Consider the following 18283-nt stretch of genomic DNA (forward strand, 5'->3'; position numbering starts at 1 on the left):
AGTAAGTTAGTTAGTTAGTTAGTTAGTTAGTTAGTTAGTTAGTTAGTTAGTTAGTTAGTTAGTTAGTTAGTTAGTTAGTTAGTTAGTTAGTTAGTTAATTAGTTAGTTAGTTAGTTAGTTAGTTAGTTAGTTAGTTAGTGAGTTAGTGAGTTAGTGAGTTAGTTAGTTAATTAGTTATTAGTTAGTTAGTTAGTTAGTTAGTTAGTTAGTTAGTTAGTTAGTTAGTTTTGTTTGTTTTGTTTGTTTGTTATTTGACTTGTTCATTTATAGCATCGTGAAGTACTCTCGGTACAGCTACTTTATGCAAATAATTTATAAATATTTATTAATTTATTAAAGTCTGTATCGTTTTGTGACAAATATCATGTGCATTAAAACTATCGTTTTTTATTTATTGTTCTAAAAGTACCGTTACATTCTCTTATTACAATAACAACAACATTATCGATTATAATGAACTCCCTTTTATATTACTCACTCATCAATTACCAAAATAAACAACAACAATAACTTGCAGCTTCCAATAATAACTTGTTGTTGCCTTATGTAAAACGCATGCTCTCACTAGTGAATATTTGTCATTCCATTTTGCTAAAACTTCTCTTTATTTATTTCATCAACTCCTTTGACTTTAGTTTAGTTTCGTCTTTCCTTGAATATGTGTCGTGTCGGTCGCGTACTATGTGAACAAATAAGTAAATGAATAAAAGTGATTTTTATATACATATGTACATAATAAGTGCAATAATTCATACAATATTTTTTAATTAAAACGTATCGGTCGCGTCAAATATCGTATTCTTAAAGTATTACAGTAATAAAATGTTTATATTAGAAGCAGTTCTTTTTAAAGTTGTTTTGTTAAATAAATAAGTATAACGCCATTAAACAAAACATAATTTGGTGTGTATCTATTGTATGTATGTAGTGCCGTTAAATAATCTAACAAAAACTAGGGAATTGTGTGAATATGTGTTAATTTATTTAATATATAAGAAACTACCGTAATTCGGGCATAAAAGAAAAACTAATAACAAATAAAGTGTCTCGTTATAATTTTTATTGTTGCATCCACATTATCTTCTGTATTGTTTTTCTTTTTAAAATACAACAACAATACCAACATCAACTCCGTTAACTTTGTTACAAATTTTGCATTTTCTTTCCAGTCGTATTGTTCGTGTTAATGAGAAACTATCAGTCGTTCAATGTGTTATAACAATAACAACAAGAGTCATTAAAAAAAACTTTTCAGTGTTGAAAACTTTTGAAAAAGAAAGCTTAAGACAGCGTAAATAAAAAAGCTCTATAATTATATACATACTTCTTAGTAAATGTTTTTAAGCTATATTATCTTAAAAGTTTAATAAGTTCCTTTTCTAACAGAAGGATGTTGCCAAATTTTTGAAAAGTACTTTTTGCGTAACATTTAATTCGGTCGTTAAAATCAAATAAATGTGTTGTTATATTTCGAGATTTAAATAAATATACAACAAAGCCAATTATATTGAAAAAAAAAATGTCGATATTAAGTAAATTTCGAATAGTCAATTTTTATCTTTCATTAATATCAACAACTGAAAAGTTGACATTCTGTTTCAACAATTAATAATAACTTGATTTATTCGTCTGAATATCGGTCGGATAAGTGAGACGTAGTGTGTAAGTAATAAAAAGCTTAAACCACATAATTAATCGAAATTATAGTGAAAACGAAGTACCTTATGGAACTCAGGAGAGTTGATGTAGCAGAAATTACTTTATTTCCAATATTTTTCCAAAGGTAAGTTATTACATGTGTTTAAATTTTACGAGATAAAAATTTAGAATATTTGTTGCCGATCTACCTATGTATGTATGTATGTATGTATGTATGTATGTATGTATGTATGTATGTATGTATGTATGTATGTATGTATGTATGTATGTATGTATGTAAATTATTAATCAAAAAACAATGAAACAAGTTAACTAATGAACATTGCGACCGATATTTTTATACCCATTTGACACATTAAAATATTGGCCATATTGAAAAGTACATGTATGTACATATTCTGGGTCCTTCTTATATTACAGATCGATCTAGCCGTATTTGTCCGTCTGTTGAAAGTCCGAACGGAAAGCTTTTTGGTCCACGTTTTCGCATAGCACACATACAGGTGGCTATACCCGAAAAGCATCTTTAACAATCATAACTGTTGAAATTCTGCAAAAATAAGTTTTATATAAGCCAAAATATTTTTACCAAAAACTTTTTTTGGCAAAAAGTTATAAGAATCGGTACATAGTTGACCCTCCCACATCCCCTTGAGAAAAAGATTTTAAAACACGTGTAAAGTTATGAAGCTCGACATAGGAATTACAATCTTCTTATAAAATTTCATGCGGACCTGATCGGTAAATATTGTTTGAAAAATTTCAAGTGGTGTTATGGAATTATTTTATTTGATTGAATTCCTCAAGCTCTCCTCACTATAAAACAATCATATTAGCTGTCCTATCCACCTGCGGCCTTCTGTGATCTCCAAGGATAACTCAACTATTTAATCTCTGACCATCACTGTCCCGTTGCTCAAAACCACTACTTCCGTTTAAATCACATAGCTGAAATGGTTGTTAAACAAACATCTTTCCGCAATTTTATTCTGCCACAGCCACCACATGTACCTCGAAAGTGCCTCCCCAATAACCAAACAAGAATACATACATATGTATATCATGATTTATTGTAAAAAGACAATTTTCTGTTTTAGTTGGGTTGAAATGAGTAACCTTGCTTTTAGCCTAGCCGAAAGCCCAATTTTGTAATTTCGCGGCCTTACTGATTCAATAACATATTAGCAAATATTCTTATTTTGCATGTAACCCTATTTTAGTGCATATAGTTGATGCAACTAACTTTATAACAACTTATATCTTCAGTCTAATTTTCCTACAGTTTGTTAATGGTTTCTTATTCTCTTTCTTAAATGTCTAGGACGATATTATATTTAGGAAAAAAAGTAAACTTTTATCCATGAGCAAACCTATCTCTCAACAAGAAATAGAATTTACTATATGGAAGTACTGAAAAAGATCTGAAGTAGTTATGGTTTCAACACAGGTTTGTCAGAGGAGGAATGACCTTTTTATTTGATTTCAAATTCACTATATCTGAAATCATTTTCAGGAAGTAGTTTTTATATTATTTATTTTCGAAATTTTTAGGAAGTGCAATTGTAGTAATACAGAATACTGCTAATTTAACTCAAATAATATTTACAAAAATAAACAAATAAAATTGGTGTAATTCAAAAAATTTCAGTACAAAAATATACCTTAAATTTAAAAAAGAATAAGTATCTTCTTTGGAGCCACAGAAGGTAAAAAATTACTAAGAGTTACTTTAAACGTGTCGATTAATGTTATTCTTTTGGAAATACTTCATTTTATTTTTGCTGGAATGTGATATTAATAATCGTTTGGATTTAAAATAGTTGCAACATTTTGGTGGTTTGTCACTTATACATTTTTGGATCATCTACATACATTTTTAGATCATCGTAGATTTTTAGCACTAGCATTTTAAATAAAAAAAAAAAAATTCACTTACCCTTCGACAAACATCAGAAAAAAAGGAATTTCATCTCTTTTGCCATCCATTAAGTACCTATATTGATTAATTGATTTATGTTTATGTAATTAAACCAACATTAATACGAAAAATCACGATTTCAATGATTTTGTTAATTTGTTTATTTTCTTTATTTATTAAAATATTTTTTATTAAACACTTCTTTACATATGCTACTATTAAAGCAGAAATTTTATTTAAATCAGGAAGTTATCGATCGATCCTATGGAAACGAAAGTGTTTATTTTTAGTGTTTCAGCAGATGAACGATCATCTTCAGGAAAAGGAAATTATTAAACATTTAAACTAAATTAGTTAACGCTGATTTAATGTCATTTTTAAACCTTTTTTCAACACTGGACATTTATTTATTGAACATATAATCTCAATAACAGACGATTAGAAAGAAAACCCAAAATCGCAACAAACTCATTGGAGTTGATATTATTATTATTGTTGTAGTTGTAATAACAAAATAACATCGTAATTAAAGCAATAATAACAATTATAACGAAATGCTAGATGAAAGTTGTTGTTATTTGTTGAATACTTTCATATGAACTTTATCTGTATTTATTATGATCTTTTTAAATAGAAATAAGGAATTTAAATTCATATTTATTCAATACATAGTACATACATGTACATAATATAAATACACTTATTAAATTGATATTAACGATATTATTCTAATGTACAATGTATTTGAAAAAATAAATGAAAAAAATATTTTGGCATTTTAATTTATTAAAAACCTTATTTATATTTTGCACTAAGTACTGTATTACATCTGTTTATATATTCGATTATATAAAAACACTTCATTATTTTAATTATTTTTTCACTTACGACATACAAAAAACACGACACGAACTGAAGGAAAATCGAAATAGAACCACAAAGTATACAGATATGTCACTTTTGACATTTGAAAAAGTCTAAAATCAGCTTTTGTTTGATTTTGAAATTGATTGGTGAGAAGAGGTATATAAAATACAGCTAAAAAAAATCATTGAATTCGTTTTGTGCGAAAGAGAGGAAAAAAGCTTTTTGCTCGTGACGTCTCTGTATACCCTGTGATAGAACTAAAGTCGAAGGCGTTGATGAAGTACTTAATGAGCAATGAAAGCACAATGGAAGGACAAGTGTTTATTACTGAGAACATAAAAATAGTATAAAGCAACAACAAATATGAAGTGTTATTGGAAGTTACAGGTTGTTGTTATTTTGTATTAATCGATGCGCAATTAAAAGATGAGTTAGCTATGTACGTGATTATTTTATTAGGTGAATGTAAAAGTTAGTTTAGTTAGTCAGTTAGTTAGTTAGACAGATAGTTAGATAGTTAGTTAGTTAGTTAGTTAGTTAGTTAGTTAGTTAGTTAGTTAGTTAGTTAGTTAGTTAGTTAGTTAGTTAGTTAGTTAGTTAGTTAGTTAGTTAGTCAGTAAGTCAGTAAGTCAGTTAGTCAGTTAGTCAGTTAGTCAGTTAGTCAGTTAGTCAGTTAGTTAGTTAGTTAGTTAGTTAGTTAGTTAGTTAGTCAGATAGTCAGATAGTTAGTTAGTTAGTCAGATAGTTAGTTAGTTAGTTAGTTAGTTAGTTAGTTAGTTAGTTAGTCAGTTAGTTAGTTAGTTAGTTAGTTAGTTAGTTAGTTAGTTAGTTAGTTAGTTAGTTAGTTAGTTAGTTAGTTAGTTAGTTAGTCAGTTAGTTAGTTAGTTAGTTAGTTAGTTAGTTAGTTAGTTAGTTAATTAGTTAGTTAATTAATTAGTTAGTTAGTTAGTTAGTTAGTTAGTTAGTTAGTTAGTTAGTTAGTTAGTTAGTTAGTTAGTTAGTTAGTTAGTTAGTTAGTTAGTTAGTTAGCTAGTCAGTTAGTTAGTTAGTTAGTTAGTTAGTTAGTTAGTTAGTTAGTTAGTTAGTTAGTTAGTTAGTTAGTTAGTTAATTAATTAGCTACTAATTAGCTTGCTAGTTAAAGTCTATATTATTTTCTCCACTTTTATGTGCATAAAAACAGCCGTCATAAGTAACTTAAAAAACAAACAAACAAAAAACAACCGTTTTTTATGTTCTAAAAGTACCGTTGCATTCCCTTATTACAATAACAACATTATCGAATAAAATGAACTCCCTGTTATATTATTCACTCATATATTACCAAAAAAAAAAAAAAAAAATAATAACAATAACTTGCAGCTTCCAATAATAACTTGTTGTTGCCTTATGTAAAACGCATGCTCTCACTAGTGAATACTTGTCATTCCCTTTTAGCTAAAATTGCTCTTTATTCATTTCATCAACTCCTTAGACTTTAGTTCAGTTTCGTCTTTCCTTGAATTCGTTTGGTGTCGGTTGCTTAGTAAGTGAATAAAAAATGAAATGAATAAAAGTGATTATTATATACATAATAAGTGCAATAACAAATAGAATATTTTAATTGAAACATATAGAATATTTTAACATAAAACATAACATATTTTAATTAAAATATCATATTCTTAAAGTGTTACAGACATAAAAAGTTAATATTAGAAAGCAGAAGTTCTTTTTAAATTTATTTTGTTAAATTCATACATAGCTATAACGCCATTAAACCAAACTACATTTTGTGTGTATCTATTTTATGTATGTATGTAGTGCCGTAAAATAATCTAACAACAAATAGCAAATTATGTGAATATGTATTAATTTATTTATTTAATACATAAGAAACTAATTCGGGCACTAAAAAAATAATAATATTACAAAAATTAAACAAATAAAGTTAATAATATCTTATGTATCGTTCTTTTCTTTAATAAACAACAACAATAAGAACATCAACTGCATTGACTTCGTTAATAAATTTGTGTTTGCTTTCCAGTCGTGTTTTTGAGTTTATTGGTTCCATGAATAATAATAATAATAACAACAAGTGTCTTACAAAAAACTTTCAAGTGTTGAAAACTTTTGAAAAACAAAGCTTAGGAATGCGTTAATAAAAAGCTTTAAAATTTTATACTTCATAGTAAAAGCTTTTGAACTGCTTTAGCTTATAAGTTTAATAAGTTCCTTTTCTAACAGAATAGTGTTGACAAACTTTTACCAATAAACATTTCCGTTTAACAGTGGAATTGGTTGTTAGTTTAACAAAAAGAAGTGTGGTGTTGTTATATTTCCTAAGCAGTAATAAAATGCTACTTTTGTAATTGCATATGTCAGGGAGTGTTAAATTATAAAATTAAGAAAATTTGTATTAAACGAAAATAATAAAGTTAAATAAAACAAAGTCGATTATTTGATATAAACAAGGGCAATTATATTGAAAGAAAAATTCTTATTGAAACATACCGATATTACGAAAATTTCGAAAAGATAACTTTAAAAAAAATCAAAAAAATCAATCAAAAATTACTTTCAAATATAGGAACAACCGAAAAGTTGACTTTATGTTTCTACTATATAGAACAATAATAATAATTTGATTTAGTCGTGTAAAATGTGGTGTATAAAATAAAAAGCTTAAAAATCAAAATTAATCTAAATTGTTGTGGAAACGAAATACTAAATAAATGGCAGGGAGATGGTGAAGCAGAAATTACTTTATTTTCGATGTTTTACTTAAGGTAAGTTTTAATGTCTATTTATACCCTACACCACTGTAGTGGTGAGGGTATTATACGTTTGTGCTGATGTTTGTAACACACAAAAGTATATCGATTCAGAATAATTTTTTGAGTCGATTAAGATATGTCCGTCCGTCTGTCCGGCTGGCTGTCCATTTAAACCTTGTGCGAAAGGTACATGTCGCAATTTTCAAGATAATTTGATGAAATTTGGACCAAGCATGTTTTTTGGCACAGGGACGAAGCCTATTGAACATTACTTACTTACTTACTTACTTACTTACTTACTTACTTACTTACTTACTTACTTACTTACTTACTTACTTACTTACTTACTTACTTACTTACTTACTTACTTACTTACTTACTTACTTACTTACTTACTTACTTACTTACTTACTTACTTACTTACTTACTTACTTACTTACTTACTTACTTACTTACTTACTTACTTACTTACTTATTACTTACTTACTTACTTACTTACTTACTTACTTACTTACTTACTTACTTACTTACTTACTTACTTACTTACTTACTTACTTACTTACTTACTTACTTACTTACTTACTTACTTACTTACTTACTTACTTACTTACTTACTTACTTACTTACTTACTTACTTACTTACTTACTTACTTACTTACTTACTTACTTACTTACTTACTTACTTACTTACTTACTTACTTACTTACTTACTTACTTACTTACTTACTTACTTACTTACTTACTTACTTACTTACTTACTTACTTACTTACTTACTTACTTACTTACTTACTTACTTACTTACTTACTTACTTACTTACTTACTTACTTACTTACTTACTTACTTACTTACTTACTTACTTACTTACTTACTTACTTACTTACTTACTTACTTACTTACTTACTTACTTACTTACTTACTTACATACTTACTTACTTACTTACATACTTACTTCTTACTTACTTCTTACTTACTTACTTACTTACTTACTTACTTACTTACTTACTTAATTACTTACTTACTTACTTACTTACTTACTTACTTACTTACTTACTTACTTACTTACTTACTTACTTACTTACATACTTACTTACTTAATTACTTACTTACTAAGTTACTTACTTATTTAATTACTTTATTACTTTCTTACTTACTTACTTACTTACTTACTTACTTACTCACTTACTTACGTACTTACTTAATTACTTACTTACTTGCTTACTTAATTACTTACTTACTTCTTACTTACTTACTTCTTACTTACTTACTTAATTACTTACTTACTAACTTACTTACTTATTTAATTACTTTATTACTTACTTACTTACTTACTTACTTACTTACTTACTTACTTACTTACTTAATTACTAACTTACTTACTTTATTACTTACTTACTTACCTACCTACTTACTTCATTACTTAATTACTTATTTACTTACATACTTCTTACTGATTATGCCTTACCGACAGTAACCTGCAACCTGTAACAGTAACCGGATATGAGTGTCCCCCTTTCTCATCAATAGATTGCAGCGAGAGCTATAGGCACATAGCTCTTAGCCATTCAATAGACATTTACTATCATAAAATACTATAAAGACTAAGTTCTCTATCACGGGAATAACCTTTAACCTTTCAATATGAAATAATGTCATGTTTTTAACTGTTACAACATCATTATACAAACTATATTACGTCATCTTTTCAAAAAAATACTTTATATCTATTTACAAGTGTTGTTAACATACGATTGGTTTATCTTTCTAGTTTTTATACCCTTCACCTTCGTGAGAAGGGTATATATAAGTTTGTCATTCCGTTTGTAATTTCTATAATATAATTTTCCGACCTCATAAAGTATATATATTCTGGATCCTTATAGGTAGCTGAGTTGATTAAGCTATGTCCGTCTGTCTGTCTGTGTGTTTGTTGAAATCATTTTCTAGAGGACCCCAGATATCGGCGAGATCTGAATCTTCTATAATTCTGTTAGACATGCTTTCAAGAAAATCGCTATTTAAAATCAGCAAAATCAGTCGGTAAATAACGGAGATATGAGCAAAAATTCGAGACAACCTCTGAAAATTTCAACAAAAAATGTCATATTTTTTCATGCTTTGTTAAAAAAAGCAACAACAACACTGTATATTAGAAAAAGATGTACACGTGTGTGTAGATGTATTTGGTTTTTCAGCTGTGTATTTCGTTTTGTATGTTTGGATGCTGTTGGCGTCATTGAGTTGTGTATTTTGTTTTTGTGAATTCTGTTCGTATATTTGGATGTAGGTTGGTTTTATTGCGTTGTTTATTTTGTTTTTCTGTGTTTTTCGATCTAAACATTGTTTGTTGCTTTAGATGCCTTGTGTATTTTGTTTTTTATTTCGTTTAGCGTTGTTGTTGTTCATTTTGTTTTGCTCTTGGCGTAATATTATTTTAATATTATTAGTCGGGAAAAAAATTTAAAAAACTAATATGTATGTTTAAAATACACTATGGTGAAGGGTATATAAGATTTGGCACAGCCGAATATAGCACTCCTACTTGTTTATACTAATATGCTAATTAAAACCAACTAGTTTTTTTTAATGATATTCTTTTATTTATACATTTTCTTGTTGTTTTTTTTTCAATTATTTCGAACTTATTTGAAAAATGGCACTTCTTAAAGTAGTACTGGCGTACATACATATATTTTCTTTATACATATTGTACAAGTTTTTCTCTACGATTTAAAATGTAATTTTTTAACTTAAAATTGTTGCACCCATTAGACTAGTTTGGCATTTTTATCGCCAACAATCAGGCAAAAGTTATACAACAAATTCATTGTTTTTATTTTGTAACAATTTATGCGTGATTGCCAATCCATTGCGTTCAGTTAATAATATTTGAAATTTAACTACAATTAGGCCAATTAATAGTTTTGTTATTTTTATTTTTGCGCTAATATTTATTTTATATTCATATTTAACTAGAGTTATTGTACATTTGTTTATGTTTTTGTAAATATTATTAACAGGTGTTTTGTTGTTTGTTAAAAAATAATTATAATAAAACAAACGAACAACATTTAATCTAAACATCGTGCTTTGTTTCAAGAGAGATTTCAATAGATTTTAAATTTGTTTAACAAAATTAAACTAGATTTTTATAAGGATGTTTTTTAAAAAAACATACTTTTTGTGTTCCTGTTCTTTTTTTTGCTAAATTTATGCTATGTTTTTTGTTGTATATTGTTAAGATTATTTGAATTTGTGTCTTTTTTAGGCAGCTTGTTTCTTATCCTTGTTATCGGATAAATAATTGTAGTTGATAAAACGCACACCCTGTATAGATTGTGCAGTTGAATTAGTTAAATGGCAGGCGAATAGCAGCATATTTCTAGGTTGTACCTTCCAGGCGAAACGCATAAATACAAAGGAGTATAGGGTAAGAGCTGAAAGAGAGAAGTATATATTAGTTTTAAGAAATTTCTATTGATTTTTCTTTTATTACAACTAATAATGAATGTTAATTACTATGACTATTTTTTGAGTTTTTGGATGAAATGATTTACATCTAAAATATGGCTTCATTAAGTAGTTTTTTAATTAAATTGTAAATGTTTTGTCAATCTATAAAAAAATTGTCATTTCGAACATTTTCATTGACGATTTTTTTTTTGTCAAAAAGTCGTTTGTTCATGTGTTGGAGATATAGTAACTTACGAGAAATTAATTTTTTTCTTTTCCGACTTTTTTCGACAAATATAACGCTTCGACAAAATGTCGATTAGGGCTCTATAGTTGAAACGAAAAGTCGACTTTTCGACTTTTTGCATTTAGTTAAAAATCGACTTTTCGACCTTTTGCTTTTTATGAAATTCGATTTTTCAATTTTTTTTTCATTTAGTTAAAAGTCGACTTTTCGACATTTAGTATTTTTTAAATAGACGACTTTTCGACTATTTTTTTACTTTTTCGAGTTTTCCGACTTTTTTCCACTTTTTTTAAATTTTCGACTATTTTTGACTTTTTTCTACTATTTTCGACTTTTTTTTTACTTTTTTCGAGGTTTTCTGACTATATTAGGGATTTTGACCTTTTCTACTATTTTCGAGTTTTCGACTTTTTGACTATTTTCGACTGTTTTTTACTTTTTTCGACTCTTTTCGAGGGTTTCTGACTATTTTAGAGATTTTGGCCTTTTCTACTATTTTTGAGTTTTCGACTATTTTTATACTTTTTTCGAGTTTCCCTACTATTTAAGAGTTTATGACTTTTTCCACTTTTTTTTAAAAATTTACGACTATTTTTGACTTTTTTCTACCATTTTCGACCTTTTGGCTTATTTCTATTATTTCTTTTACTTTTTTTTCGAGGTTTTCCGACTATTTTAGAGATTTAGAATTTTCCACTTAAAATTTTCGACTATTTTTGACTTTTTTTTGACTTTTTAGAACATTTTTCGACTTTTTGACTATTTTCGAGGTTTTTCGACTATTTTTTTACTTTTTTCCACTTTTATAAAATTTTCGACTATTTTTGACATTTTTCTACTATTTTCGAGTTTTTGGCATTTTATGATTTTTCGACTTATTTCTACATTTTTTGACTTCTCTACTTTTTTCGACTTTTTTTTACTTTTATTTACAAAGTCGACTTTTCGACTTTTTTCATAGACAATAGTCGAGTTATCGACTTTTTTGGAACAAAATAGACTATAAATCGACTATCGAATAGTCGAACAATCGACTTTTTGAAATAAGTCGAAAAGTCGACTTTGTAAATAAAAGTCAAAAAGTCGGAGAGAGTCGAAAAGTCGGAAAGAATCAAACAAAAGTCGAAAAGTAGAAACTCGAAAATAGTCGAAAAAAATCGAAAAGTGAGAAAAAGTAAAAAAAGACGAAAAGTTGGAAAAAGTCGTAAACTTATAAAATACTAAAAGTCGAAAAGTATAAAAGTCGATTGTTAATGAAATGAAAGAAGTTGAAAAATCTACATTTCATAACATGCAAAAAGTGGAAAAGTCGACTTTTAACTAAAAGCAAAAATCGAAAATTCGACTTTTCTTTAGAACCCTAATTTGACTTAAGATTCTATAAATCGACTTTCGAATAATCGACTTTTTGTCGAAAAAAGTCGAGTTTGAGTATTTTGTTCCAAAAAAGTCGACCACTCGACCATCGTCTATGAAATAAGTCGAAAAGTCGACTTTGTAAATAAAGATCGAAAAGTCGGAAAGAGTCAAACAAAAGTAAAAAAAAGTCGAAAATAATCAAAAAAAAAATCGGAATGTCAGAAAAAGTTAAAAATAATCGAAAAGTCGGAAAAAGTAGAAAATTTACAAAATACTAAAAGTCGAAAAGTAAACGATTTTGATTTTTCTTATGACAAAATTGCTAACTTTCGACTTTTTCTACACAAAGTAGAATTAAATTATACCCCAACTTTTAGATCCTTTAAAAGTCTACTTTTCTACAAAAAATCGTTGGTTCTAAAACACTATCTATTTAGGTTTTTAAATCAAAATCAATTAATAAACTAATAATCAAATAGAAAAACTTTATTGTTTATTAAACAGAAACATTTGTTTAAAAAACAGACATCTATCATAATCGCGCTATAATTAATTTTTTTTTTTTATAAATTTACCTAAATCACGATAAGGTTTTTATGGTGAGAGAATAAAAAAAACTAAATGACATGTTTGGAATATTTTTTTATATATATTAATACCGTTATCACTGCGTGTATATTAAAATAAACTATTTCAAGAGATAGTGAGTTAGAAAAAAATGGTATTACCAAATAGTTTTTAGTTAAACAATTTTATGGCATATGCTTTTTTCAGATTTTTTTTAACTAAATGCGTTTTAATTTAATTATATATATTTGTTAGACAGTTTTTTTTTATTAATTTGTGGAAATATACATATTTGTTAAAAATAACATTTTGCTAAACAATTTGTATTTAGTATAAAAAGATTTGAATTTAAAGAATAATTAAGTTGTTTTTCTAAAAAATATGCGACATATTTCAGCAAAAGACAATGAACTTTTTGGTAATTATTCATTAATATCTAATATTGAAAAATTTATTTCTATTATTTTTTTTTAAATATAAGGGAAATAGGTAACAGCACAGTTTTTAGTCAAAAAGTTTGAAACATTTTTACTGAAAATACTATAAGTAAGTTTATAAAAAGAAAAAGTTTTATTTGCCGTAAAGTCGACTTTCGACAAAAAATTTAAACTTGTTTTAAAATTTCAACTTATTTTTTTAAATTTTAATGATATGATTTTTTAATATTTACAATTAAAAAATTACTCGACTATCGTCTATGAAAAAAGTCAAAAAAGTCGAAAAGTCGACTATTTATAAAATATTATAAGTCGAAAAGTAGAAAAATTGACTTTTAATTAAATGAAAAAGTCGAAAAATCGACTTTTAACTAAATGCAAAAAGTCGAAAAGTCGACTTTTCATAAAATGTAAAAAGTCGAAATGTCGACTTTACATAAAATGCAAAAAGTCGACTTTTCATAAAATGCAAAAAGTCGACTTTTCGTTTCAACTATAAAACCCTATTAACATTGGTTTTAAAATTGACTTTTGAATAATCGAACAATCGACTTTTAGTCGAAAAGTCGAAGTCAACTATTTTGTTCCAAAAAAGTCGATAACTCGACTATCGTCTATGAAAAAAGTCGAAAAATCGTAAAACGTCGAAAACTCAAAACTAGTAGAAAAAATTAAAAATAGTCGAAAATTTTAAAAAATAAAAAAAAACGTCAAAAATCTCTATAATAGTCGGAAAAAAGTAAAAATATAGTCGAAAAAAGACGAAAGAAGTTGAAAATAGTCAAAAAGCAAAAAAGTTCAAAAGTCGAAAAAAAACGAAAGTCGAAAAATCGACTATTTATAAAATACTAATAGTCGACTTTTAACTAAATGAAAAAAATCGAAAGTCGACTTTGCATAAAATGCAAAAAGTGTAAAAGTCAACTTTTAACTAAATGCAAAAAGTCGACTTTTCGTTTCAACTATAGAACTCTAATATTAACATAAATAAATTAATTTATTAACTCCAAAATAAAATTGGTTTAATACAAAAAAATGCAACTTCAATTTAAAAACAAAATTTGGATTCTTTTCGCTTCTTTAGAAGTCTAAAAACATCACTTCCACAGAAGTTAAAAACATTCACTTGGTGCTTATTTCGAAGTGGTGATAATTGCTATTCTTTTGGAAGTACTTTGTTTTATTTTTGCCTAGACATTTGTTAATAATTTGCTACTACTTGGCAACCCTAACATAATTGCTGAGCATTTATTAATAAGCAAAATAAAATGCTTACTGCGGTCGCTAATCTTTATTTAAATTTAAGATGAAACTATGTAGACAACCTTTAGAACCTTTATCGGATTAAAGACAGACCAGACAAACTTTAATAGAACTTACCCAATGTCATGCGTCCAGAAATAATTTTAGGATCTTTCTTAATGTCCGCTAAAGCAGCAATAGGAATACCCCAATTAGCCACTGGACCCCAGAAATGTGTACTAAAGAATGGAATATATAATTTAAATATAGAAAACTGTTACAAAACATACACACACACACACTAATACAAACCTCATTAAATATTCACGGAATTCTTTGCTTTTAAGATTTTCAAAAAATCTTCCAGCCATACCAGCAGCACCTTTTTTAGACATTTTGCAATTTGTTTTCAAATCAAGTCTCGATTAATAAAAATATCTTTAAATTAATAAATCAATTAATTAAATTACTATTAAAATTCAACATAAAAGCTTGAATTAAAAAAAAGCAACACGTTTTCTTACTTACAATTATCTATGTATTTAGTTTCTTGCCTGTTGTTATTGTTGCTGTTACAGTCAAAACAACAAATACTAGCTGCCAATGAATTATTGACCCCTTCGCTAATAAAGTATTTATTTCCAAGCAAAACTTAACACGTTCTTAACGATAGAGGGGACAATAAAAAAAAAACAACAACATTTAAAAAACTTTCCTAAATTCTAAAGAATTAATAATATTTTACCTGCTTTCTTGCAATTATTTTAACAAAAGTTATGTAAATATTCTAATTGTGTGCGTTTCTAAAATCAAATTTATCTCAATGCTCCTCTACTGTCACTAGCCGTTGCAAACTTAATGTAAAACAACAATAAAAAAAGTAGCAAATCACTGCGCTGCACTTAATAAAATTTGAAAGCAAAATATTCCGAACAATTCGCACAAAGAGTGACAACAAAAAACTCACACACAACCACCTTGAATTGAATTCTCTGACGACTACTGTTTCTGTCAAATGAATGGGGGAAAAAAAACTTTGTTGTTTTTGTTTTTATTACGTTTTCGTTTTCTATTCTATTTGGTATTTTGAAGAATGAGAGCAAAATGTACATAATAATTGTCATTTAGTTAGAATGTTGCCATATTCGTATAATAATATTGCTCGAATTACGAAGAAATCAACTATTTACCCTAAAAAATGGATAAAGTTACTATTTTGTAGGATTTTATAAATAAGCATAGAGTTCTATAAATCGACTTTAAAATAATTGAAAAAATTACCTTTAAGAGGAAGAAGTTAACAGAAGTTAACATTTAGTAAAAATTACTATCTTGTAGTGCTATATAATATGTTAATCAACTTTCTATATGTTTAATTTATTTAAATTTATTTAATTAATAAATTTCCAGTTAAGCAGTTAAAGCACTGCATTACCATGCTGATTTATTAATATCTGGCAACTCTTTGGATAAGTGAATAAAAAAAGGTTTATAACTTTGCTGATAAGGGATGTATCAAACAGTAGTATACTTTTAGGAGCAAATATTAAACTTAAATAAAACTATTGTAGAATAGTAGAAAATTATAAACGGATATAACCTGCCATACTATATAAAATAATGAACAATAGATAAGACTATAGTCTTGATTTTGGATTAGATTTTAGACTAGATTGGAACACAGGCTAGACTGAAGAATATACAAGACTTAACTATAGAATAAATTATGCTATAGATTAGAGTAAACTATACACTAAACTAGACTATAGTCTAGTCTAGGCTATAGACTGAAACAGAGACTATACTATAGACCAGACTACAGACTAGTCACGGACTAGACTATAGACCAGACCATAGACTAGACTACAGACTAGACTATAGACTTGACTATAGACTTGACTATAGAATAGACTATAGACTAGACTATAGACTAGACTATAGACTTGACTATAGGCTTGACTATAGACTAGACTATATACTAGACTATATACTAGACTATATACTAGACTATATACTAGACTATATACTACAATATAGACTAGACTTTAGACTAGATTATAGACTAGACTATAGACTAGATAATACATTAGACTATAGACTAGATTATAAACTAGACTATAGACTAGATTATAGACTAGACTATAGCCTAGACTAGACTATTGACAAGACTATAGCCTAGACTACAGATTAGACTATAGATTAGACCATAGACTAGACTATAGACTAGACTATAGACTAGAATATAGACTATACTATAGACTAGACTATAGACTAGACTATAGACTAGACTATAGACTAGACTATAGACTAGACTATAGACTAGGCTATAGACTAGGCTATAGACTAGGCTATAGACTAGGCTATAGACTAGACTATAGACTAGACTATTGACTAGACTATAGACTAGGCTATAGACTAGACTATAGACTAGACTATAGACTAGACTGTTGATTGTATTGTAGACTAGACCATTTATTAGACTATAGACTGTACTATAGACCGAACTACAGACTAGATTGAAGACTAGACTACATACTGCAGTATAGACTAGACTATAGACTTCACTATATATAGACTTGTCTATTGACTACTATGGGGACTATTTATCAAATGTACATAAGTTAGAAAAAGTACCGATTATTGTCAAGTTACTTCTTTAATTTGGAATATAAAAATCTACGTAATTTTCTATGCCTGTTGTAGGGTATAAATATGTAAAATTTCCGTTTTCATCTTTTTGTTACTGAAACCTCTCTAAGAATGTTCTCTTAACTTCTCTCTTTATTGCTTTGCAACAGAAACCAACAACAAACGTTAAAAAAGCTCTCTGTCTGCTTTTTTACCACACAAAGTCCTTGGTCCATTTGACAGTAGTATTACATTTTGCTGCAGCTTCCATATGATTTAGTTTGAAACTCGTGAGCTAAAGTGAAGGTTGTGTATCAAAAATTGTCTTAAATCAAGAAAAACAAATTGTTAAGGAATTTTTGGGTGTAATAATTTGCTTTAATTTATTTCTTTTAAATTTTATTTCTACCAACAAAATAAAGAAAATGTGTGGTAAAAGAAGTGGTTTTTATGGAAAAAGAAATTAATAATAAAGAAACTGTTGTTTTTTCTAATATTCATAAATAAAACAAATAAATTAAACAAAATTGTGTGAAAATTTAATGAAAAAAATAAAAATTCTAAAAGTTTACAAAATACAAGAAGAAAAAAATTCAGAAAAAAAGTTTAGCATCCACCAACCACCAACGCCCCGTTAAACGTTGTAATTTTCTAGTATCAAACAAAAAAAACTCCCCTTCATCACCGTAAAACTAAAAGAAAAACCGTGTATTATCGAGTGAGTGTACGTGAGTGTGTGTGTGTGTATGTATGTATGTTTGTGAGTGTTTGAAAATTTCCTTTAACAGTGTTTGTTGGTGTGATTATAACGAAATCGAACCTTTCTTTGTATGTGTGTGCGAAGTGAATGTGTGTCGTTTACAGTTTTTTCCCTAAATACACCATTCCAACCCTCTTCTCCAAAAGAAAATTGTGAAAAAATATAAAAGAAAAATTACAAAAAAAAATTTTATAAAAGAAGTGGAAAAGAAAATTTTTAAAAATTTATTTAATTACAAGAAATTTAATTAAATAGAAAATTGGTTGAAAAAAAGGATCTGCACAAAAACAACAACTTTTTCTTTAATTTTGTGTGTGTCTTTAAATGCTGCTTCTTCCTTTTGTTATTCATTTACAACCGAATTGGGTGCCGCTCCCAAATTGCGAAACT

General features: G+C 27.2%; 1 protein-coding gene and 1 long non-coding RNA gene across 2 annotated transcripts in view; one reads left to right on the plus strand and one right to left on the minus strand.

Annotated features, from left to right (window-relative positions):
• Nucleotides 1-653: 653 nt before the first annotated feature.
• LOC124419600 overlaps nt 654-18283 on the plus strand; it is a 32843-nt gene continuing 15213 nt past the window's right edge. The window contains exon 1 of the long non-coding RNA XR_006940721.1: nt 654-1783. This is a non-coding gene — a long non-coding RNA (uncharacterized LOC124419600). The remainder of the gene's footprint in view (nt 1784-18283) is intronic.
• Nucleotides 10047-15505, minus strand: LOC111677175 (mitochondrial pyruvate carrier 1). The gene is made up of 5 exons (XM_023438264.2): nt 15251-15505; nt 15034-15167; nt 14818-14943; nt 14644-14744; nt 10047-10637 (listed from the first exon to the last, which is right to left on the minus strand). The coding sequence occupies exons 3-5, from the start codon at nt 14898-14900 to the stop codon at nt 10465-10467; spliced, it is 357 nt and encodes a 118-aa protein (XP_023294032.1). The 5' UTR covers nt 14901-14943; nt 15034-15167; nt 15251-15505; the 3' UTR covers nt 10047-10464.

The sequence above is a fragment of the Lucilia cuprina genome, chromosome 4 (assembly GCF_022045245.1).
Source record: "Lucilia cuprina isolate Lc7/37 chromosome 4, ASM2204524v1, whole genome shotgun sequence".
In the NCBI taxonomy this organism is placed as follows: domain Eukaryota; kingdom Metazoa; phylum Arthropoda; class Insecta; order Diptera; family Calliphoridae; genus Lucilia; species Lucilia cuprina.